This window comes from Choloepus didactylus, chromosome 4 (genome assembly GCF_015220235.1).
Source record: "Choloepus didactylus isolate mChoDid1 chromosome 4, mChoDid1.pri, whole genome shotgun sequence".
Taxonomy (NCBI): domain Eukaryota; kingdom Metazoa; phylum Chordata; class Mammalia; order Pilosa; family Megalonychidae; genus Choloepus; species Choloepus didactylus.
Genome location: NC_051310.1, coordinates 79,578,206 through 79,604,400, shown reverse-complemented (window position 1 = coordinate 79,604,400; position 26,195 = coordinate 79,578,206). Strand labels below are relative to the sequence as shown.

The window sequence follows — 26,195 nt, the reverse complement described above, 5'->3', positions numbered from 1 at the left end:
GTGCAGGGCAGCTATGTCCTTGTTTTCAGGCCTTCTTGGAAAGACATCCAGGTCACTCATGTAACTGATTTTCCAGGGTAGAAGACTTGGGTTTTGAAAAGCTATCCATGAGGTGCCAGCTTGTTGGCACATTCAAAGCACACCTATGGGGGTTTCACCATGGAAGCGAAAAACAATTCCAGGCATATAAATCCATGGCAGCCTGTCCTTTCCTGAGCCTTCGGAAGGCTTGTTGCTTCCTCTTCCGTGCTCCTGCACAGCGACCCCAATGTGTCCCCCCCAATTGTACTCCATCACCTTCCCATCCTTCTCTCACCCCGATAGGGCTGGCTTTTCAAACAAAGCCTCTGAGCATTTTCTCTCCACCCTACTCCCTGATCCTTCTCATGGGGTACTAGAATTTAAGTTAAAGATGAACTTTCTGCCTTGCAGCCCTCTGGAGGGAACTCCCACTGGCGGCTCAAATTATGGCAGGAAATTTTGGACAAGCCTAGGAAGCTGGTTTAAAAACACAGATGGTCCCCGAGGCCTCAGTGTCAGCTGGCAAGAAATAAAGTCCCAATAGCTGCAAAGCCTAAGATGAGAAAAAAGGGGGCTGGGGTGAGGGACTCTTGCCAATATTTTTGGACAGTGAATAAGGTGGCTGCAGGAGATGGGGAAAGGAGCCAGGGGCTTGGCGAGGGGCACGAGAGCCCTCCAAATTCGAGATGAGCACAAGCAGTGAGCTCTGGCGTCCACTGTGAAATTGCAAAGGCAGCGAGCCTGGTGACTGAAGGAGAGAGAGAAGGAGAGGACGTCGTTTTGGACAAGGCTTGTCTCCGGGGTCTCGGTCAGCTGTGCTTTGTAAAACTCACGTCGGGTTGTGCGCCTGGACTTCATAACACACCATCCCTGTCCTGCTCCTCCTCTGCTGCTAAACCACCCGCCCTGGCTCTTTCTGTTCACCCTCGGATGGTTACATGAAGGTGAGAATGGAGAACTATACAGGAAGGAGTGGGTTGTTTCTGCTCAGAATGGGAAATCAAGCTGCACTGTTATTGCAAACGATCAGACACGCCACCAGGATGTAAATATTATGGGAGCAGAAACATACTGTTTCTCTCATATCAGGATAAACAAGGCTGGTCCCAGGTTGAAGCTCGTTCTTGAGGCTGGTCCTGAGAGCTGCACCCTCGCTGGGGAAGGGCAGGCACAGGCTGTCTAGAAGGGCGGCGGAGGGGCTCTGCCCAGGCTCAGTGAGGTCAGATGGTGCAAGCGCAGGGGTCTCCCTGCTGACCTGCTTTCCTGCTGTAACTATTTATGAGAACCTGTGTCTTTGGGGGAAAATAAATATGATGTTAGGGTATGTGTTTGGGGGCACTGGGAGAGCAGAGAGGTTGCTTTCCTTTAGCAAGCACACAGTTGGTCTGTAAGTCAGGCGGCACATATTATGGGGTGTCTGTTCGTTGCAGGCACTGAAGGTAAGATGATGCTAAAGCAGGCGTGGCCCATACCCAGCGGGGAGAACAAAGAACAAGAAAGTGAGCAAATATGTCAAGGTAATTATAAAGTGCTATAATACCTGTAACATTAAGAAAGGGTGCTGAGAGAGTTAAACGGGCACCTCACTTTCAGGGAAGGTGGCCTCTCTGAGGAGAAGACATTTACATTGAGACCCAAAGAGCGGCAAAAGCGAGTTAGGGAGATGGAAGAGAGCGCTCCAAAGGTCCTGAGGTTGGAGGCTGTCGTGGTTTGAACAGTAGCTCCCTCCAAAAAAAAAAGATCTGTCCACCATAACATATGAATAGGACCTTATTTGGAGAAAGGGTCTGTGTAGATGTAATTAAGTAAAGGATCTCGTGATAAAATCACCATGAATTTGGGTGGGCCTTAAGCCTAATGGCACATGTCCTTAGAAGAGAAGACAAGCCACAAAATTATAGGAAGAAGACCCCGCAAAGATGGAGGCAGAGACTGGAAGGAACAATCTACAAGGCAAGGAACACCAAGGATGGCTCACAGCCTGCAGAAGCCAGGGGAGAGGCACGGAATGGTTCCGCCCTCAGAGCCTCCAGAAGAACCAACGCTGCTGACACCTTGATTTCAGACTTGCAGCTTCTAGAACTGTGAGGGAATTCGTTTCTGTCATTTTAAGCCACGCAGTCTGTGGTGATTTGTTACGGTAGCCCTAGGAAGCTAGTCCCGAGGTCACGCTTGGAAGTGTGGATTTTACTCCAAGTGTAGCTGAAGTGGTGAGAGACGTAGGTGGGGGTTTGCTTGAGTGGACGGCTCTGGCTTCTTTCTGCCTGAGTCGGAGGGGCAAGTGGGAAGCAGGGAGGCCAGTGCTGAGGGGTCTGACAGGAAGTGTGGATTGGGGCTCAGGGTTGGGTTCCAAGCCTGGCCTGCCACCAGCTGGCTGTGTTATCCTGGATACATCATTTAGTCTCTCTCTGATTCAGTTTCTCTCTCAATAAAATGGGGATAAAAAGAATACTTTTCTCACAGGGCAGCATTGGATGCTTTACACACGCAAATGCCGGGAAGGGTACATGGCACATGGAGGAGGACAGGAGCGGGGCAAGAGGACAACTCAGGGACTCGGGGGCCTGCAGACTTGAGGAAAGCACTGTGTGATGGCATTATTTACTGAGCAGGGATAAAGGGGTTGGGAGAGATGCTGGGGTGGGGGAAGAGATGAGAAGAGTTTGGAAATGGTCAGGTTGAGGTGTCTGGGAGGTTGGCAGGACTGAGCCCCTTTGAGGGTGGGCAGAGACTTTATCTGTTTTTGCTGGTCACCCTAAGCCTACTGCTAGCAGAGACCTTGGCTCTGTCAAGGTTTTCGGAAGGCGCGGTGTGGGAAAGTCTTCACTGGGAAGGAGCACGGGGGCTGGGAGAAATGAGGAGACGGCATTTTCTCACTGGTACATCTCCTGTGTCCCTGCTCCATGGTTCCTGCTGGATTACAGAGATTAGACAGGACAACTCCACTCTCTGGGAGGTATCCATGTCCCCAACAATCCAGTGTGCTGAGATTTACCAGCTGCCCGTGTGCTGCAGACCTACAGACTCTCCCCATTGCTCCAGGGCGCGATACAGGAAGAGGGGCAATGAGAGAAGAAATTCAGGACCACCCTACAGGGGCCACCTGATAAAGAATGAGGACTGGAAGATGACTCTTACAACGATGATTGTGTTTCCAGAACAGCCACTCTCCTGGGACCGTCGGGCCTGGAGGGATGGGGTGAGGATCCCAACATGTGAAATCCCACGGTGGGACAGACCAGGGAGGTCTGCTAAGTCAGTTCTCTGAACGAGAGGTGGGGATGAAAACTCAGGGTCTTTAGGCGCGCCCACCACAAAATGCCCTGTTGTGTCCCAACGCAGCCATCACTGCTGGGCAGGGCAGGAGATACAGGATAGTTAGGGTCAGTAAAGCCCAGGGCATGGAGTCACAAAGCCCCAGAAAGCCTCCCCTTAGGGCTACCAATGAGGATGCCTTAGCCACTGCCATCCCAGAAAAAAGACAACACTGAGTCCCTTAAAAAAATCTCTGCAGCAATTGTAGCTTATCCTTGCAAGGGGTGCCCTCAGCTAAACCCAATCCAGTTGTCAACAATCTCAGGATATGGGGTCCCTCTGGGACATCAAAGCTCTGAATTCCCATACTACAGTGTTCACTGGGTGTTGCCTGATGTAGGATGACGTCCACAACAGGCCAAAGGAGACTGGTCCTTGACTGGGGCACGCCAGCTGGAACTGGCAGGCATGCAGTAGCCGGGACAACCACAACCTTTGTAAACTGCACTATGCAATGACAAAATGTTTCCAAAGAAAGCACTTGCCTTTGATCCTCAAAACAGCCTTGGGAGGCAGGCAAGGCAGGTGAAACAGTCTCATCTCCACTAAGAACGAGAGGGGCTGTGCATAGAATGCAGACTGTGCACTTTATACAAACACCCCGGGATTATTCCAACTTTTAGATGGGGAGACAGATAGTGTCAATTGCTCTAAGTAGCAGTGCTGGGGTTTGAGGACTTTTCTGTCCTACATTTGAAGCTAGCTCCCTCTACTGGGGGAAACTGAGGCCCAGAAAAGGGAAGGGTCTTCCTTGAGGTCACATGATGCATAACCAATGAGGCCAGGCCCAGATCTCGGCGCCATGATTTAAAACCCAAAGCTCTTTTCGTGGGACTCGAGTTTGAATTATTTTGATTTCAACATACCAGCAATGTAAAAACTAAACTACTCTCTTATTAATTTCTCGTTCTATAGCTAAACGGGGTTTCTGATCACCTACCCATCTATGCTTTTAAGAAGTCATTCCTAAAAGACTAAGCACTTACCATGGGTTTAGGCACTCTGCTGGGTATGGGAGGGAAAAGTTTTAATAAGATACAGTATGTGATTTAATAAGATGCAATTTTTACGGCATTGCCAGCAAAAAGTGGCGTTTCTACCATCAACTGAACTATGAGCATAATTTTCCTTTAATCCAGAGAGTCTCAGCCTTGGCTGGCCATCGAAATCACCTGGGGAGGTTTAAAACATCTTATTCCTGGGTTCCACCCCGGGTTTGTGATTTAACAGCTCTGGGTTGTAGCCTGAGCATCAGGCATTTTAAACACAAGTAACCGGCTAATATTCATCAACATGACTTAATAGTGGATATCTAGTGTTTCTTTTTAGACATGATTTACAACTTGCTCTTTTTTCAAAATTGATGCGATGCTGCATGATGGCATGAAAGACACAAAATGGACCATTTGAAGAAAGTTTAAAAATGTAGTATTTCATGAGGAGAAGAGAAAAGCCTGAGGTGAAGGAATTATTGTAATGGAGCCCCAAATCTAGCCCTGTGTTTTCAGAGGCAAATGTGCAAAGGTTAAAAAGAAGGATTATAGTGTTGTTCACAGTTGGTAAAAGGAAGCCTGTGATGAAATCTATACAAAAATAGGCACTTCAATCTGTCAAATATTTTACCTGTCAAAGGACAGGTAAAAAATATTTGGATGAACAAGCTGGCTGAACAGGGCCATTTTGGGGTTAATTAACCTGGCTGCTCCCTGGCAGGTGGCAGCCAATTTGCCTCTCACTCCGGGAGGTCTACAGTCTTCCCTCTGACTGCCCTGGACCAAGTGTAGAGGCAACAAGGGCTTGTAATCCACTTGTCTCAGGAAACCTTTCTCCCAGGGCCTAGACAAGGAAAAAGGGACTCAATTCATCACCCAACTTTCCTGCATCTGTGCTCATGGAAAGGGCTCTACGAAGCCCCTGGAAAGACTTGTTGAGACCTCACTGGACATGGGCACCTCTTAGCTCCATTTAGTTTCCACTGCACCCAAATTCTGCATGGGAGATGGACCTTGCTCTGCAGAAGGCAGCGAGGCCCACAGCCCCGACTCCTCGTTCTGGCCTCACAGCCACCTCAAGCCAGGCCCCGGGGAGAAGGCCCCGGTGGAGGGGAACTTACGGGGGGTTGTCGCACTTCCTCTGCCGGAAGCGGGCGCCTGTCCCACACGTCCGGCTGCACATGCTCCAGGGGCCCCACAGGCTCCAGTCCCCGTCCACGTGCTCTGGGATTGGGGTCTTGCTAACACAGTCCCCCGCTCGGCACCACTGAAACAGAGCAAGGAGGGCCCGTGGGCAGGGGGCACTCAGGAGGGGCGAGGCAACCCTGTCCAAGGGCCAGGGGAGGGTTTCCACCCGTGTCAAAAAACACCATGCCGCCAACAGTCCATTCTTTGGTAATATACATTAAGGTAGACTATTTCAGGTTGGGCAGGCTTGCTAACTTTTGCAACATTCTCTACTTACTGAACCTGACCCCTCTATCCCTCTGGGGTTGGGATTTTACCCAAAACTTCCACATGGAATGTGGGGACTTTCTAAGTTCCCAGAAATGGGAGGAATCCACATGGATCGGGAAGAGACAGGAGCTTCTGCAAAACTGGCTCAGTGTGAGTGGATGTCTCTCTGGAAGGCAGCGTGAGATGCCCCGGCTCTGTGGTTTTTGAACCTCAGAGCTGGGTTTGGTGCTTTGAGATGCTGCAGTGGAGTCTGCATGGGTAATGGTGTTCTTTCTGAGGATAAAAGCAACCCAGTCCTCTAAAACAGCACATGCCCTGGGGGCATGAGACGGGACCTTGGTGGCTCTTGGTGAGGGCACCAGAGTGAAATATCATTTCCTGTTCAACTCTCTTTCCATCTTCTGATAAGACCCAGGGGGACAGTCTCAGCCCCTTGATGCTGGCTCTTGGGTACCTCTCTAAAATGTGCTAATCTTTCCTGTTTATGACGATAAGGCTGCAGGCTCACTCTTGGAATAACTCTCTAGAATTCGACGTCGATCTCATTAAACTCATTTTTACAAATAGCTTTTTACATGTGGCAAGGGATACTGATTTTCCATTTAGGGCATACTGGAGTCGTTTTCCTTTTAAATGCATCCACTTATGTGACAAAAGGAATTAATGTAACAAAAACATTATGTAAATTTTTCTTGTATCTTAAGAGAAGAGAGGAGTGGGGTGAGGTGGGTGTCCCTCAGTGTTTGGGGGGCTGTTTGGGGACACCTGAGCAGAGAGCGCAGCCCACCTTTCGGAAGGAGAGGTGCCCATGTCTGCGTGCTTGACGTGTCTCCATGCCCAGGAGATGCAGGGCTGCCTTCCTCCCGGGAGACGGGGGTTACCTTGTCTGCTCCGCACTCGGTGCCGTCCAGGGGCGGGTCGAGCTTGGTCTTGCAGGATGAATCTCCTTCCACCAGGCACCAGAGTCCGGCACACATCAGGTGCTGCAGGGACAGGGGACAGGGGAAGGAACCGCGATTGCTGAGAGCCCGGGAACATCCAGCATGCACGGGCTACGGCTGTACCCGCTTCCAGTGAGACCACTGGGGCTGGAAGGCATGGCCCGATCACCATTTCGGATTTAGGTTTGACACCTGAGGGGAAGAAGGAGCGTCAAGAAATCTGGGTATTGAAGAAAGAGGTGCATTCTTTCAACTGGTACATTCACCTCAACAAAATCCCATGTATTAACTTCTAGGAGGGCTTGATTTGCAGGGATTCAGTTCAGGGTTCCAGCCTCCACTACTGAGGGCCCATTAGTTGTCAGACCTGGGGCACAGGCTGGGAGTCCCAGCCCCTGCCTCCCTCCCAGCCATGACTGGTGAACAGCTTCTACTGAATGTCGTAAGGTATGAGGCAGACACCCAGGAGCTGTCCAGGGGCATCTAGGAAAAGAATCCAACCAACCAGGCCTTAGTCAGAGGTGGCTTCCTGGAAGAGGCAGCTCTGGAGCTGAGGCTGGAGGTGGGGGATGGGTAGCTGCTAAGACAGGCCCAGAGGTGAGAGCCCAAAGCATGCTGATGGGGCTCAGGGGCCCTTTGTGGGGTTAACAGGGCGAACTTCTGTTTTCCCTGTGGTCACCGCCTTGTAGCTGAACTGTGCATAGTTCTTACAGCATTTCACCCAGAGAATTTCTGAACATCCCTAATACGCAATTTAAATATTTTTACTAAAAGAGGAACAGGCACTTAAAAACACTGGCTCCTTTTTGTGTTTAGCACTAGCAAATTTGGACGCGGGCAAACTGCTCGGGATGAGATCATTTATCCAAATAATTGAAGCAGACACTGCCTGAACCCTGTCCTGTGTCCTGGTCTCTGCTGTGGGAACTCCTGCACGTGGCACCCTCACCTGGCCTGTTTCCCAAGCCCCCTACCAGGGTCACCCTCAACCACAAGGGGTAGGAGTGGGATGAACCCCTCCATCTTCTGCATCTGTCGTGGGATGACTCTGGGGCATGTTCCACGTGACTCTCCAAGGGTCCCGGAGGGATGGCCCCGTTGCCCACAGCAGTAGCCTGCCCACCAGTGCACCCCTCTTGGCTTTCCTCCCCTCTTTCTCTCACTTCCTCGCTCCCTCGGTGCTTCCTGGGATCTCTTCCCAGATAAACTAATGGCACCCAAATCCTTGCCTCATGGTCGGACAATTGAAAACAGATGTGCTTAAGGATCTTTTAAAGATGCAGGGCTTCCAGAAGGCTAAACCAATCAATCAGGGCGAAAAGGCCTGCGCTGGGGTAGGGGAGGTACCACCCTTGAGGATGTGGCCGAAGGACCCAGTGGTGCTCTCCAGCGGGGCTGAAGGTAAGGGGGGCACAGGTTTGCAAAGGGTGTACCCCACTCCATTTAGATGTCTGCTGTTGCAAGGATTCTCAGACATCTGCATAGAATGGATATGCAACTCTTCTGTTCCAGGCCAAAAAATTTGTTAGAGGTTAAAGGTGTGAAAATAAAGGAGAAAGAGGAAATGACAGCAGAGCTGGAGGCGGGGAGGGGTGCTTCTACAAAGAGCTAAGATGGGCCTAAAGCTCCTTCTCATTTTTCAAGTATGTTGGAGCTGACTGGTGCCCTAAAAGTGATGATTCAAGTGGAATATGGTGTATTTAGGTTCAGAAAAAGCCGCCACATGCTCTTTATTGTTCATCTCTCAATGGAATGGTAAAAAGATGCAAAGCTCCAGTGCTGCACCAGCTGGTCCTATAAAGATGCACTGTACCTCATTAAACATTTGATTGCCTGCACTACGATCTAAGAGCTCTTCGAGAACGTGGCGTCAGGGTGTGGACACGGGTTCACGAGACAAGACTGACCCAAGAGGTGAATTTATGGGGATGAGAAATAGCTGCTGCCTCAGGAGAAAGAGAGGAAGAAGGTGGTGTATGCTGTTTATTATACATTTTATATGCATCAGATTTTCTCATAAAACCCTTTTAATCCTCAAAGCAAAGGAGAATGAGGTCAGGCAAAGATTTCTCAGGCTGAACCTAAAGAGCACTAACCCATAAAAGAAAACAGGAATGAATTTTACTACTCTAAAACTGAGTTTGCCCAAAGACCCTGTGAGAAAGTGGGAGAAGATATTTGGAATGCAGAAGAGAAGATATTTGTAATGCATATAACCAATGAAGTATTTGCATCCAGAAGATACTTTTTAAAAATCCTCCTATGGGTCAATTAAGAAAAAGGCAGCCCCGCTAGGAAAAAATGCACTTGAACGTCTGAGCAAAAGAGGTTATCTAAATGATCAATAAACATATGAAAAGGTGCTCAGCTTCATCAGTCATCAGGGAACAGCAAATTAAAACCACATTTGACACCTCTACACACCAACCAGAATGGCTAAAATGAAAAAGATGAATACCAAGTGTTGGCAAGAATGTGATGCAATGGGGACTTTTGTGTACTTGAGGTCAGATGTTTTATGCATCATTTATCTATGATTGCCTTATTGCTGTAGCGTCCAAATAAGGAAATGTTTTAGTTTCCTGTCAAAGGGAAAACTTCTTTACAGGAAGACCCCCTTTTCTCTAATCTCTGTTAAGATGGATTAAGAATTACTATCCTTGTTGCCTGGTATATGAGACAGTTGTTTCAAACAATTTGTTCCTCTTGTGCACAGTGGCTTTTTTTTAAAGTTCTGTAACGTATATCTAACACAAATTTCCTATTTAAACCATTTTTAAGTGCGTGTTTCAGTGGTACTAACTGCATTCGCCATGTTGTACTTCCATCACTATCATCCATTACCAAAACTTTTTTCTTATCCCAAACAGAAATGTACCCTTTAAGCAATAACTCTCCATCAATTCCCCTTCTCCCAACCCCCTGGATCCTCTAATCTTCTGTCTCTACGAATCTGCTTATTCTAGATGTTTCATAAAAGTGGAATCATACAATGTTTGTTCTTTTGTGTTTGCCTTATTCCACGAAGTATGACGTCTTCAAGCTTCATCCATGTTGTTGCACGTATATGCAATTCATTGTTTTTGGACCAAATAATATTCCATTTTGTGTGTGTGTGTGTGTGTATATATATATATATACACACACACACACATTTTGTGTATTCATTCATCTGTTGATGGAGTGACACTTTTGGTTTTTTTTTTTTTACCACCTTTTGGCTATTGTGAATGACGCAGCTATGAACATTGGTGTATATGTATCTGTTTGAATCCCTGCTTTTAATTCTTTGGGGTCTATATCTAGAAGTGGGATTACCAGGTCATATGGTAGTTCTATACTCAAAGTCTGAGGAACTGCTAAACTGTTCCAGAGTGGTTGCACGCTCCCACCAGCAATATATATTTTTCCGCATCCTCACAAACACTTATTTTCCTTTCCTTGTTTTTTATTTTTTATTTTTTTAAAAAAAAACAATTGTAGTGGGTGTGAAGTGGTATCTCTGATGATGAGATTCCAACTTGGTCCAACAACCTTGGAAGACTCCTTGGCAGTATTTACTAAAACTGAAGATATGAACATTCTGTATCTAGCAGTTCCACTCCTAGGTACATATCAAAAAGAAATGTGCATGTATGTTCACCAGGGACATTGCCAAGAATGTTCCCAGCAAAACTATTTGTGTTAGTCTCAAATCAGAAACAACCCAAATGCCTCCCAACAGCAGAACAGATAAATTATTGTATAGCAGAACAACGGGAAACTGTATAATTCCATTTATATAAAATTCAACAACAAATAAATCTACAGTGTTGTTACCTTTGCAGGGGTGGCTTTAGTGGGTAGAGAGCATGAGGGGGCTTCCAGGTACTGCAATGTTCTATTTCTTGATTTGGAGCTGGTTACACAGCTAAGTTCATTTTAAAAAACAAAGTGGAAATGAGCAAAAGAGGAGACTTTGGAACTGCAGCCTTGGATCTAAGCTGAGTCGCCACCACTCGGAGTGCCCAAGACAAGCAGTCGCCTCCCTGCGGTTCTTCTGCACTAAGTGGATGAATGGAGTGGAATGCACTTGTCACCACGATGCCTTCTGAGATATGGGTAACTGGCATTCACGTCATGCTTTACAAATTACAAAGTGCTCTGACATCTGTCATCTTGAGCCTTACAACAGCCCAGCCCTGGGGTGGGGGCCCGGTAAGATGGGTTTTCCCCATTTTCTCCATTTTCCCAATACGGTCAGCAGCACAGGATTGGGTGTTCACTTAACCAGGTGAATAGCCTGGTTCTTGATCTGTGTGGGGCTCCACAGTTGTGTTTACTTTACGGAAATTAATCCAGCTATAAACTTACGTTTGTGTACTTTTCTGCAGAGATATAATACTGCATTACAACTATTCACTTACAAAAAGAGAGAGAAAAAATATGAATGCTCAGACTGGTGACGGAAGATTCTTTGGACCCAATTTGTGACGAGCTAGAAGCAGGGAAAGCAGGGGTGTGTGAGGAAATCGCAAGGACGAACCCTACCTGCAGGAAGTCGAATCTCAGAATGGGAGAGGGACTCTGCATGGCGACACTGGGCTGCTCTGAAGACTGGGGTACTCAGCTCCCCTGCTCCCCACTGTCCACACCCACGGTCCTCTCATAATGAGAACTCCTGCTGGCCGGGAAACGGCCTTGGCTCTCTCCAGCATGAGCGTCCTATAAATAGCTTGTCTACGAATAACTCAAAAGTGAGCAATGGTGGAAAAGAACCAGCCAGCAAAGTATCTACAGTAAGATAGTCCAAATAAAAGAGCAGAGGGAACAGAAGTGGAAGGCAGGTGAGGAAGACTCGCCAGATAATTGGTCATGTTGGGCACAAGAATGATGTCCAAGCATAATGTCATTAATTTTTAAAAAAAACATAGTATCTATAAAAAAGAGCAAAAAGCATACACACTAAAACTTAGGGAAAAGACAGTCAGGCCAAAGAAGGAGATAAAACACGAGGCATCAGAACTTCATTAAGGAATGTAAGAGAAAAGAAAATCTGATCACCAGTGAAGACAACACTGGAGACAACACTGGAGAAGCCATAAGGAATTCAGTGTTCATAACTGAGGAAAAGTGAATATAACAAAATGGAAATGAACCAACAATTTAAAAACATTAAGAGGAAATGACAGATAATGTAAGTGATAATGGAGTTGTGACATAAGCATAAATGGGACCCCTAAAGAAGAGAACTAAAATAATGTAACGGAAAAAGTATTCTGATATAAATTCAAACAGAATGCTGAAAGAAAGGAAGGTCTCCATCTCAGATTGAAAGGGAAAGCCCTGTCCCAGGAAAAATGGCGCAGAACAATGAACAATGAAACGTGTCCTGATCAATTCATAGGATTTCAAAGATAAAGTGAAAAATCCTCTGGACAGCCAGGCACAGAGATCAAGTCACCTAAAATGGAGGAGGATATCAGGCTGTGTTCAGATTTCCCCACATTCACTGCCAGAAGGCCATGACACAAGGAAAGAAAATGTGATCCAGGAAATTTATCTCAACTACACTGTGGCCCACATATTCAGGTAACAAAAAGCAAAGCAAAGCATTTTTGAACATACAAATATTTGAATATTTTTTGAAGAAAATACTAGAAGATGAACTTCGGCCAACTAAGGAATGAATGAGAGCTCGTGGCAAAAGGACTAGCAGTGAGAGGGGATCAAAGCATTGATTAAAACAAATGTGAGGATTAAAGTTAGAGACTAAAACACGTGCTGTAAACCCAGAAAATGCAGAAATGATGTAGGTAAGAACAGGCTGGCAAAGGTGGTGGGGGGAAGGAGGAGGAGGTAGTCTATGTATACCAATTTCTTTATCATTTCCAGCCAGGGGAAGGAACAGAAACATAAAAGATAAATAACTGAGGTATAAGAATTTTTAAAGGTAAAATGACAAATGCTAAGAAAAATACTAAAATTGGGTGCTGAAGGGAATGAAAGAGAAAAGGCTGAGATGGAAGTGCATTTATTTCATCACACTCAAGGGGAGATGGTTCCATAAGGGCGTGAGATAGCAGCAGGTTATCAGAGCCATGCTGAAGGCTGCCTGCTGCTACCAAGTGGGGAATCTCCTTGTTCTACATGGATGTGTTATACAGCAGCTATTGTCTTCTCAAATATTGCCCCTTCCCCATTCTTCCTATTCTCTCCTTCTGGACTGTGAGTAGACATGTACCACACTCCCCTTGAGTGTGGGCTGAGCCTACTGACTTGCACGAAGACATGCAAGAGGGATCGGATGTCACCTCCATGCTTAGGTTAAAAAGGATTATGATTTTGGTCTTCCTAGCAGACTCTCTATACTGCCTTCTTGGCTTACACACTTTGATGAAACAAACTCCCATGTCAGAAAGGAGCACATGAAGGAACTGAAGCTGGCCTCTAACCAACCAGCCTGCAGAGACCCAAGGCCCCCAGTTTAATGATCTCCCAGGGGCTGAATGCCGCCAACAACCCCTGAGTGAGCTTGGAGCTTTCCCCAGTAGAAGCTTCAGAGGAGGTTGCAAAGCCTCATAAGAACATGGGTTGTAAGATTGTGAAGCAGAGGTCTCAGCTTAGTCATGCCTAGATCCCTGACTCATGGGCACTAGGAGATAATACATGTGTACTGCTTTAAGCCACCAATTTTGTGCTATTTGTTAGGTAGTAACAGATGACTAATATAGATACATTTTAGATACATTCCAAAATACCAATGACAAGATTCTTTAAAGAACTAGAGAGTAAATAAACAAACAAAAAACATGGAGGATTAAATGTATAAAGTTATAGTTACTAAAAAAGGAACTACTGGAATCAGAACATAAATCTAAAGAAGCAGCATAAGGTACAAAAAAGAAAGGGAAACTGAAAATACAATGATGGAAAAAAAAAGGCAATAAAACCAGAACATACAACATAAAATACAGTGACAGAAATAAGACCAGATATATCTGATAAACCAATAAATGTAAATGAGCTAATTCGTCTATTAAACAACGAATCATTCAGACTAGATCACAAACCAAAACCCAAATTACATGTTATACAACAAGACATACCTAAAACAATGTGATTCAGAAAATCAAGAATAAAGACAGAGGACCACAAATCTACTATCAGCCAAAATTGAGTCCAAAATCCAAAGCAGAAAATAAGACAAAGAAGGACACCTTATACTGTAAAAAAATATAATTTATCATGATTTAGTTACATAAGAAGAGTTTAACATTAAGTCTCATGAAACAAAACTTACTTGAGCTAGAAGAGGAAACCACAAAAGAAATTAATAGAAGAGTTTAATTCACCTTTCTCAGTGCAGGGCAAATAAAATGGACAAAATTATGTAAGGATACATATAACAAGATGGATACAATGGATAGAGCTCTATATCCTGAAAAGAAATATATTTTCAATGGTCATGTATCATTCATAAAAATTAACCTCAATAAAATCTGGAAAGTAGATGTAGCATGATGAAATAAATCATGCTAAGGGGAAAAAAAACAACTAGAGAATAAATAACTTTACCACCTAGAAATTTTAAAAAAACTCTCTTTTAAGGAATTCTTGGGTCAAAGGGGAAAACTATAGTCCAAACTGCAGATTATGAAGAAAATAATGTAAAGACTACATATCATGACATATGAATACAGCTAAAGCAATGCTTGGAGGAAAATTCAGAGCATCAAATACTCATACTAAAAAACAAGGAAGCAAATAAGCAAATTAAGCATGCAACTCAAGAAGTTTGATAGGGAACAATATCAACCTATAAGAAAAGAGAAGAAATTAATAAGGATAAAAGGAGAAATTTATTATTTAGGAGATAGAAAACCAAATAAAAATATATATCAGATATATATTAGATATATATATATATATATATATATATATTAGATACATTAGATATATATTAGATATATTAGATATATATATTAGATAAAGAAAAATATATATTAGATAAACCATGTGCTAAACTTATCAAGAAAAAGGGAAGAAAGCATAAATGAAAACAAAAATGAAAGAAGAAACTATCTAAAATGTAGAAAATATTTTTAAAAATATCAGTGACCACTTAGCTCAGTTCTGGACATATCAACTTGAGATAAACTGATTTTCTAAGAATGCTTAAATTAATAAATTTATTGTCCAGGAAAGACTTAAAATGTATTAACAGAGAAGACACAAAGAAGGGTGTTGATGAGTCACATTTCCTGAAAATCTCTGCTTCAGAGGGTTTCATAAAGCTGCTTTTTCACAGGAGGATTCTATTTAACCTTTAAGGAACAAATAACACCAATGCACTTAAACTGTTTAAGAGCATGGGAAAAAAGAGAGGAGATTTTCCGATTCTTTATATTAAATATGACATCAATAACAAACCAAAGTAAGCACATGAAAAAAAATCATACCAACTCATTTATGAATATTGACATAAAAACCATGAACAAAATCTACTAGTAGATTCAAACTAATGTACCATGACCAAGTGAGGTTTATTGCAAGAATTCAATGATGATTTAACATTAGAAAATGTGTTGCTATAATTTATCATATTGATAAAACAAAGGAGAAAAGTCATTTGGTACTCTCCATGGATGCTGAAGGGGCACAATAAAATTCAATCACCATTCTTTATTAAAACCCTTAATAAAATATAATGCAAATAAATGGATATTTCTTTAACTTTATAAAATATCTATCTCATAGGGAAACTCTAGAAGCATTCTTATCAAAGTCAGGAACAAGAAAAGGAGGTCCATTATCACAACTGCTATTATTAATTTAGATAGGAAGAATTAGGGAACAATATGAAATTGTATAACTAGAAAATCCAAAGGAATCAACTAAAAAGCTATTATAATTTCTAAAATAATTTAGTAAGATAGCTGGGTATAAAATTAATATATGATAATTGTGGTGGTTTGGAGCTATATATACCACCAAAAACACGATCTAAAAGTTAATCTGTTCCTAACAGATGAGTGGATAAACAAAATGTGGTATATAAAAGTTAATCCATTCCTGTGGGTGTGAACCCATTGTAAGTAGGACTTTTTGATGAGGCTACTTCAGTTAAAGTGTGACCCACCTCATTCAGGATGGGTCTTAATTCTATTACTAAAGCCCTTTATAAAAAGAATGAATAAAGAGAGAGAGAAAGAAAACCATGGGAGCGAGAAGGGAGAGACCAGCACATGTTGCCATGTGCCTTGCCATGTGGCAGAGGAGCCCAGGATCACCAGCAGCCAGTCCTCAGGAAGAAAGCATCTCCTTGATTTGGACATTTTCTTGGCCTCAAATTCTCAACTAATAAATTCCCATTGTTTAAGCCAAATCATTTCATGGTATCTGCTTTCAGCAGCCTAGGAAACTAAAACAATAATCAAGGCTCTTCATAAATACAAACTAAGACCAATTTGAAGACACAATGGAAGAAAATATTTAAAAATCATGAAAATATTCTGTAGGACTAAATAAAAGAATTGCATAAGTTCTCTATAAAGAAAACTTTAAAATCCCCCTGAAGTCCTCTTCACCTCTCATCTGGACAGCTGCATTTGTTCCCCCTGGGTATTCTTGATTGCATTCTCTTTCACGCTCAAAAAACAGTCAAGTCTTTCTAGAATGCAGGTCTAATCACATCACTTTTTGACTTAACCCTCCCATCCCTCCCTCTCTGCAGGTCCTGGTCCAGGCTCCTTCTAATGCCCATCGCAGCCCAGCCCCACTCCTTTCCTGCCACCTCCTTGTGCCCCTGCCCTAACTGCACCAGACCACTCACATCCCCAAACACCTCTGGACCACTGCCCAGGTGGCTGATCCGGCCCAGAGAGCCCTTCCTTGCACCCTCCAGGCCCAGCTCCCTGCAGGGCTGTCAGTGCTGCTCTGGAGGCAATGAAGTGGAGGCTGAGCACGACCTGCCACCTGCCCCCGGAGAGCTCAGTCCAGGGACAGAGGCAGAACTGAAGTTGTCTTACTAGTGAGTCATGCAATTGTCCTCTGTATTCTGCAAGGCCAAATCCAAGTGTCTGATCTTACAAAGTCGCCCTTCCTTTCCTCGGTGCCCACCAGGAAAGCCCATCAGGGGTCCAAGAATATGCCAACCCAACTGGTCCTGTTGGGCAACAGCTCCATGTCCCACATGTATCATCTCCTCCACCGCTGCCCCACTGGACCCTGAGCTCCTGGAGGGCAGCTGCTGTGTCTCATTGTCTCCTCATCTCATTAGATTGCTGAATGAACCAGTGAATGAATGAATGAATGAATGAATACAGTAGCAAGTAAAGCAATGCCTGGCTTCAACAAGGTAAGATGAAAGCTGACACATGCTAAGCATTTACTGATCCCCGACATCATGCTAAGTGCTTTACTGGAATTATCTCATTACTCCTCCCACCCCCCTTGTAGGATATAAACTACCATTATCGACATTTTGCCAATGAGGAAATAGAGTAAGTGATTTCCCCAAGCTTCAGAGCTGCAACCAACTCTGTTCCTAGAATGTATACTCTTACCCACTGGTTCTGCTGCCTCTCGATTGAGTACTCACCATCTCTTATTTGCAGTGGGATGGAATGTTCTATCTGCAAGCACTGTCAGGTGGCATAATGCATGGTTTAAATGAAATGCTGTACATTGAACAGTGTGTGGACAGCTAAAGGTGCAGCCTCAAGCTTCAACAGAGGTGGGACGGAGGGAAGTGGTGGGGGCAGGTGCCCAGACTCCCCCAGCTCCCCCTGCCCCCCGAGCAGCCACCTCTGTACTGCAGTTGGATGCCATCAGCCCAGGCAAACACCTAGGGCAAACCTTTTAAGAACTGCGAAGGTTTTTATGATTTGCTTTTGACTTCAAGAGGGAGAGCCCTTACTTTTCCTCCCTGGGCATCCCCTGTGCAGCACGGTGTTTGGAGAGCAACTCTAACACAAAACAATACTGAAGGGAACTGTTACGTAAGAACTCTCAAAAATGTGTTGCTGATAACACAAGCCAAATGGAGATAAATGCTAAGAGCTGGATGAAAAAGTTACTAATCCAAATTTTCCACAAATACGTCTTGCTGTTTGAAGCCTTCCCTCAAGACGACACGTCAGCTCCACATGCCAAGTCCACTCTGGAAGACTGTCTGAGCCCTGGGCTTGGTCACTTCTTCCACGCGAAGGGGCCCAGTGACCATACCTGGCTGGGGTGGGCACTGTTATGTGTGGGCAGGGCCCTGGCACTTGGCTAGTGGGGCGTGGCAGTGGGGAACAAGAAATTATAACTTGCAACTTGCAAAGTCAGGATTGTTCTCTGTGGAGGCAGTCTACTGTAAACTTCCAAACGCTTCTGGAAAATTGGGGCTGTCTGCTGCAAAAGTCTAACAGCTTTGAGAGAGGCTGCAGGTGGTGGGTGGGCAGCTGAGAGGCAAGATGGGCAAGATGGCTGTCAACCCGGCACCTGGCTCGGCGTTATACCACGCAGCCCACTTGTCTGAACGGGGCAGGTGCAGCTCCAGTGCTTGTCGGCCACCCACTCTAGCCAGGTAAATCAGCATTAAAGGGACTGATTTTGTTGAGATCAGAGGTTCCCAAACCTGGCTGAGCATGAGAATCACTGGGAAATCATTGTATTGAGACAGACAGCTGGAACCTGCCACCCTGGAGAGTCTAAGACAGAAGACCTGGAGTGGGGCACAGCTTTTAACCATTCTCTGGAGACTCTAACGACCCACCAGGTTTAGAGACTACTGACATCAGAGGAAAGAGTATTATTGCTCTAAGATGAACTTTTGAAACGCTGAACTTCTGGATAACACAGGGATCTCGCCATCCATCAAGATGTCTGTGTGTATCTCCATGGAATTTGGGAAAGGATAGAAAGAGGAGGCTTTCAAGCCTGGGAACTGGGAGTTGGCCAAGAGAGAGATCCTGCTGCTGGAGAGCAATCCCTGGGGCTTGTGGGCTCTGGGAGTGCCAGGAGGAGTGGCCAGGACAGCACAGAGAAAGATGTAGCAGAGAAGGTACGGGACCCAAGCCAACGTGAATGTCAATCAAACAGCCTCTCTGTTTCTCCTGCTGGTTCCAGGAAATGAGATGAGGGAAAAATGATAGTATCTAACATTTATGGAGCATGTGTGACATACTAAGTGCTCTAATTCATTTTCTATTTAATTCTCATAACAACCCTATGACGTGTAGGTAGAGCTATTCTCCCCATTTCTCAGATTAGACGACTGAGGCAGAGAGATACTATGCAACGTGCTCAAGAGGCAGAGGCAGGACAGGAACGCTGGGCAGCCTGAATCTGAGGGCCACTTTACCCCTGGTGCCCTCAGGACAGCATCTCCACACTACTGAGGCACAGTGAGAATTAAATGGAAAGGAGCAAAGGAGCAAACATTACGTAGGAAAGAATGCACAACACTCTAAGACCTATCACCACTGCAGACACTCTGAACTTTCCAAAACAACTGCCTACAGCTTCTGTGCTCAACAACTTCTGGAAGAAAAAAACAAGCAGCGTCCCATGCACTTCTCAATCCCTTCGAATGCCATGCCATGAAGACACACTCAAGTCAACCAACGAGGCTGGTGGACTTCACTTCTGCACATCCCCTTCCTTTCCTCGTACAGCAGGCACGCGTGTGCATGGGAGCAACGATGGCGGAAAGTGTTGCCCGGCAGCAGGTAGGGTAACAGCACTTTTCAACAGAGAATTTCCAGGAACTGGGGTGGTGAGGGGAACCAGACAAACAGTCCTTTCATGTTGGAGCGGGATGACGGCTTGGTGAGGCAGTACATGGTCAGAGCACGGTCCTCACTCCTCCCTTCTTGTTTCTTTCTCCAGATACTTTCTTTCTGCCAGCTGACAAGGCAACTTTTGTCCACCTCACCCGCTGTTTCACCTGACATAATAGCTGAGCTTAGAGAAAGCTCTGAAGTCCTGTTAAACAATGACTTTGCATTGTAGTGACTTTGCTTGTTGAAACAGGAGGAACTTGTAATCGTGAAAGGAGACCAATTGGACTAATTGCATAAATTCCGCTGCCCTTTTCTAACAAATATTTACCTTCCAATGTTTATAAATTTTATGTTTGGACTTTCTTGAAATGCTTTATTGAATTAAAAACATCACATTACCATTGGCTAAAAGAGGAGACGGTTATACTTGCCAATAACTTCTGCAACAAATGCCAGCTATCAGTGCCAATTTTTTTTTCCATAATTCATATTTCCGTAGACAGCTTTGAGTCTTACAACACTAGCACTCTGCAGACAGATATGAAAGATTCAGTGGTGATGGTATGTGTGTGTGCAGGGGTGGGGGCTCAAGAGCCCTAAAAATTCAAATGGACTGTGTTTACATTTTTCTTGGTTTTCTGATGTGTAAGTGTTTAAGAAAGCAGCAGCCTGGCTAACATTTGGGACCTGGGGCTGCTCCCAAAGAGCTATAACAATGTTTTTCCAAGTTATTTATTCTAAACATTTGAGTGAGAAAGCACCTTTTAATTCTGATTGGTCTTAAAACAGCTACTGATTGTGCATGGCAAAAGAACACACACAGAAGTCCAGGCAGAAGGAGATTCTGCATCCAGAATTCCATCCAGAGAAGAGCCAGAGTTCCCGGTGAGTCTGGTGCTTGCTCTGGGGACAGACTCTGGCCCAATGCTCTTGAGCACCAGGCTCCTGGCCTTCTCTGGGCTATGGGGCAACTGCTGGAGACAGTGAACCCCTTCGCAGAAGCTTATTTATAAATGCATAAAATAGAATAAGTATGAATCTAAAGAAAACCAATTAAACTGAAATAATGGTTATCAAAGGACAAAAAAAAATCCATATTCATGATAGCATGTTGTATGTTTCTCTTTACCAACACATTAAATAACAAGACATGGCCCTGAGTCTAACAACCACTGTGATTCTGAAGCGGTGGAGAGTGCCAAGGATATTTTCAAGATATCTGCCACCACTGTGATGTGACATGAAAGTATCCGCAATTCCAGCCCTCAGCAACAGTCATGGATTTGGCTAAGACTGCTGTGGCTTACTGTCTCCATTGTAATGGATGGAAATACTAATTTCAGGTACAGGTTGGTGAAGAATAAAGGTAAAATCTTTTTTGCATCCCAGTTCATGAATCCTATGAAATCTACCCATGGACCCCTTGGAGGTGGTCTTAAATGAAGCTAAGACCCTCTGCTTTAGTGCAATTACAAAGATAGGTAAAAGAGAAATGTGATCTGCTGAGACTGGGGAGCACTGCATCTTCTACTGGTGAAGAGACTGGGGCTGTCCTTGAGGCAAATAAGCTTTTATTTCTCATAAAAGTCAGGAGCAAAATGAAAACTGGGGCAAGATGGCAGGGTAGGGAGTGCCAGGACTTAGTCCTTCTACAAGAATGACTATTAAATGGGCAGGAACTGTCTGAAACAACCATTTTGAAACTTTGGAGACCAGTATAACACTGTACAGCATCCAGGGAAGAGTGGAAGGGAGAGGCCGGGAAATTATGGTAAAGGCCAGTAAATTGCTCTCTCCCCGCAGCGGCTACCAGTGCCCATCCCCTACTCTCACAGTAGGCAGCTACAGTGGGGTCCAGCCTTTGGCTAGCTCACTGGTGACAGAAAGGGACGTAAAAATCCTCTTCCCAAGACCAGGGGAGGGCATGGCCAATTGCTGATTATGGCTTTTGACTGGTGACTTTGGATCACTGGGGACCTGTTTCAAAGGGTAGAACTTGTTCCAACCTACCCTGGACAAAGGCTGCAGTGGCACAGAAGACTTAAGGATGATACAGTTCCTCAGGGCTGTGGGGGACAGTTAGTTGAAGGGCTATATTTGCTGGGCAAGCCAAGAAAATTTACCTTTGGGGAGCCATAGAAGCTCCTGCGTCCTTCCTGATCCTCTCACCAGGACACTTTGGAGCTGGTCTGCACCCCCTTTATGCATCCCTGGACAAGCATGATTTGGAGAATTTTACAAAGAATTTTGATTCACAGTTCCCTATGAAATAATGGGATGACTTGAGATGTTATGACATTGTGGTAGACTGAATCATGTTCCCCACAAAGACATGTCCGAGTCCTAATCTCCAGTCCTGAGGGTGTGGACTCATTGATAAATGAAGATCCCAACTGAACCCCAGCCTTAATGTGGTAGGACTGGAGTCCTTATCAGCAGAAGAAATTTGGAGACAGAGACAGAAGCCACAGTAGGATACAGAAAAACACAGATCACCATGTGATCAAGGCAGACACTGAGCCATCACCAGAGCACTACAGAAAGCATGGCCTACCAAATCCTTGGTTTTAGACTTCAAGTCTCCAAAACTGTAAGGCAATGGATTACTGTTGTGTAAGTCAACCAGTTCTGTGGTATGTTGTTATAGCAGCCCTGGCAAACTAAGACAGATATCAAGTATGGTATGAAGAACTGGACAATCGGTGCATTGGTTTGGAGATATGCTACAGTGATGGGAGCCTCAAGTAGACCAACATCTGAATGGAATATGTCATGGACCTTAATGTAACATAAATTACACCATCTTCTTAGTGGAATGAAATTTAAAGGACAAATGTGCTTTCACAACTCATCCTTTCATAATCTATTTCTAATGCACTTAAGAGACCACAGGCAGAAGCCATTTTATGATTATGTTTTATTTCCTTTGTTAGCTTATTATCTACAACTCTTTGCTGCATTATTTATCGGTTGCCTTATGTTATATGTCTTTAACTTCTCCCAGTCTGTCTTTATGTGATATTATTCCACTTCAGGTATAGTATAAAAACCTACACTATACTTCCATTTCCTCCCTTTCTAGCCTTTGTGTGGTTATCAAACATTACACTTTTTATATATGTTATAAACCCTATACTACAGTATTAGTTTTCTAAGGCTGCTGAAACAAATTATCACAAATTTGGTGGCTGAAAACATCATAAATTTATTCTCTTACACTTTCAAAGGCCAGAGATCCAAAATCAGTCTCACTGAGATAAAGTCAAGCTGTCAGCAGGGCTGGTCCCTTCTGGAATTTTTGAAGGGAGAATCCATTCCCTTCCCTTTTTCAGCTTCTGGAGGCTGCTGTATTGCTAGGCTCGGGGCCCCTTCCTGGCATCATTCCAACCTTTTATTTCTGTGGTCACATTTCCTATTTCTCACTCTGATATTCTGCCTCTCTCTTATAAGGACCTTTGTGATTACATCCAGCCTACCCAGATAATCCAGGATAATCTTCCCATTTTAAGATTCTTAATTTAATTGCATCTTCAAAGCCCCCTTCTCCGTGTAAGATAGCACTTGAAATGTGGAGATGGACATCATTTTTGGGGGAGTGAGGGATGAGGGGGCAATTATTCTACCTACTACAACTATGTTCTTAGCATTTTTGGTGAAACAGTTACTTAAATGCAAAAAATCTTCTAACGAAATTGAAATAATAAGGAAAAAAACATATTTATTTATCCATGGAGTTTCTACTTCCAGCGTCCTTCATCTGTTTGCAGAGATCTATATTTCCACCTGGTATCATTTTCCTTCTGCTTGAAGGACTTCCTTTAATAATTCTTGTAATGTGGCTCTACTGGTGAGGAATTTTTAAAGCTTTTGAATGCCAAAAACTATTTAACTTCCATTTTTGAAAGTTGTTTTCACTGGATATAGAATTGATGGGTTTATTCTTTCAGAACTTGAAAGCTGTGGCTCCATCATCTTCTTACTTGCATTGTTTCTCATGGGATATCTGCTGTCAGTTTTTCTTTGTTCCTCCTAAGGGAATGTGTCTTTTTTCCTCCAGCTGCTTTTAAGATTTTCTCTTTATCTCTACTTTTAAGCAATTTGATTATGATTTTCCCTGGCCTATATTTATTTGTGTTTCTTGTGCATGGGGTTTGTTCAGCTTTTTGGATCTGTGGCATTACAGATTTCATCAAATTTGGAAAAATGTCAGTGATTATTTCTTCAAATATTGTTTTCGCCTACCTCCTCATTTCCTTCAGAGACAACAATTACACATTTATGATGTCACTTGAAGTCCCAAAGCTTACTGTTACTGTGTCCCTTTTTTCCAGTTATTTTTCTTTGCATTTCATTTTCGATAGTTTCTATTACATGTCTTCAACTTCACTAATCTTTTCTCCTGCAATGTCTAATTTGTCATCAATCCAATCCGGGACACCTTTCCTCTAAGACACTACAGTTTTTCTTTCTGTAAGTTCCATTTGAGTCTTTTTCATATCTTCCATGTCTCTACTTAACATGTTCAATCTTTCAGATACCTTCTTGAACATACAGAATAGGGTTACAATTAGTGTTTTATTGCCCCTGTCCACTAATTCTATTATCTGTGTCATTTCTGGGTCCAATTTAATTGATAATTTTCCTCATTATGGAGCATATTTTTCTGCTTCTTTGCATGCCTGGTAATTTTTAATTTAATGCCAGATAGTTTGAATTTTACCATATCAGATCCTGGATATTTTTGAATTTCTATAAATATTTCTGAGCTTTGTTCTAGGACTTAAGTTAATGAAATCTGTTTGATCCTTTTGTAACTTGCTTTTAAGTTTTTAGGCAGGACCAGATCAGCATTTAGTGCAGAGCTAATTTTGTCCCACTACTGAGACAAAATCCTTCTTTGTATTCTACCCTAGGCCTTATGAAAAATGAGATTTTCATGCTGGCTAGCGAGAACAGGAAATCCTCTTAGTTTATAGGAGTTTTAGATATTGTTCCTTCTAATCTTTTCAGATGGCTCATTTCCTGGCCTCAGGTAGTTTTCTCACACTCATGCCTTGATTAGTACTAAGTTGAATATTTGAGGGTACCTTCTGCAGATGTGTGGGGTTCTCTCTCTGTGCTGTTCTTTGCTCTGTGATACTCTGCCCTGCAAACTCTAGCTGCCTTAGCCTTTCTGTACTCCCAACTCTGAGTGCTCAACTCAGGCAGACTGCTGCTTCTTTGCGGTCTTCCCTCCCTATGCAGCAGCCAGGAGACTCTCTCCAGGCAATAAGCTAGAGCAAACATAGGGCTCACCTCATTTGTTTCTCATCTCCCAGGGAACAGCCTTCACTTTCTGATGTTCAAAGTCTTGAAAATTGTTCACTTATAGATTTTATGTTTTGTTAGATGTTTCAGGTAGGAGGGTAAATCTTGTTCCTGTTGCTCCATCTTGGCCAAAAGCAGAATTGGGATAAGAAGTTTATAGGCAACTTTGGAACCAGGATCATTTCATTTGATGATATCCATTTTAATCCTCTAGGATATTAAAGAGTCATAATGCTTATGAAGATCAACAATGGCACTGGATTAAAAGGCATTTCTGATAGGATCTGGATGTCTCTGGCTGCCTCAGGAGAACAGGTTTTGGATGATACCTTAATTTTTCACTGTCTCCAGGAGTTCACCATGGAGAAATGCTGAACCTGAAGATTTACAGATAGATTGGTTCTGTCCTTCCAAAGATGGGAATCAACGTTATCCAGAAAGGTAATAATGACCAGATGTTAGGTCACATAATTTGGGCAGTGACGCGGTGACGGATCCTGTTCTCAACACTTTATAGGTATAAACTCACCAGAAGCCTGAGATTTTCCAGTGAGGATGCTAAGGCACAGAGAAAAAGAGATGGTCACCAGGAACCAGTCTGTAGTCACTCAGCACCAGACTCACTGTTCATCCTCGAATAGTTTCTTGTCCTGGGAGGCATTTGACAAAGTCTTACATGTTACGTTGGTGAACCAGAAGGAGAAATGTGAAATCAGGGCTAGAGGTCAATGCTTTATATAGGGAAGACTCAAGGGTTTCTTCCTTGACTCCAAGCTTGTCCACAGGTTTGTCAGTGGTTGGATGAACTCACATAAGATGGATGTAAGAAGTGTGCTGTTGGGATCCTAACACAGCACATACTTATTATATGCCTGCCATGTGCCAGGCACTGCTCAAGGCAATTCAGAAATGCTAATAGGCAAAAACAAAGATTCCTCCCCTTGAAGGGTTTATGATTTAGCAGAGGGAGATTTTCTAAAAAAAAAAGTCATGATAAATAAATAAATTATACAGTATTTTAGAAGACAAAAAGTGCTATGGACATAGGGCATTGCAGGGGTTGGGAGAAAAACGTCAGCAGGTTGTACTTTCAAATAAGGTGGTCAGGGTTAGACCTCCTAGCAGGAGATAGATTAAAAAGAACTCAAGAGAGATAAGGGATATGAAAATCAATTATGTAATACATCACATTAAAGAACAAAGGAAAAAATACATGACCATCTCAACTGAGGCAGAAAAGGCATTTTACAAAACCCAGCATCCATTCTTGATAAAAAAGAATTAGAAAATTAGAAATAGAACTCAACACAATAAAAGGCATATATGAGAAATCCACAGCTAACATATTCAATGGTGACAGACTGAAAGCCTTCTCTCTAGGATCAGGGATAAGACAAGGATGCCCACTG

General features: G+C 43.7%; 1 protein-coding gene across 5 annotated transcripts in view; it reads right to left on the bottom strand.

Annotated features, from left to right (window-relative positions):
* Positions 1–26,195, bottom strand: part of ADAMTS17 (ADAM metallopeptidase with thrombospondin type 1 motif 17) — a 419,938-nt gene that overhangs the window by 138,447 nt on the left and 255,296 nt on the right. For all 5 annotated transcript variants that reach the window (XM_037832907.1, XM_037832908.1, XM_037832909.1 and 2 more), the window contains 2 exons: positions 6,668–6,769; positions 5,450–5,595 (listed from right to left, as the gene is read on the bottom strand). In XM_037832907.1, the coding sequence (XP_037688835.1) occupies positions 5,450–5,595; positions 6,668–6,769 (248 nt within the window). The remainder of the gene's footprint in view (positions 1–5,449; positions 5,596–6,667; positions 6,770–26,195) is intronic.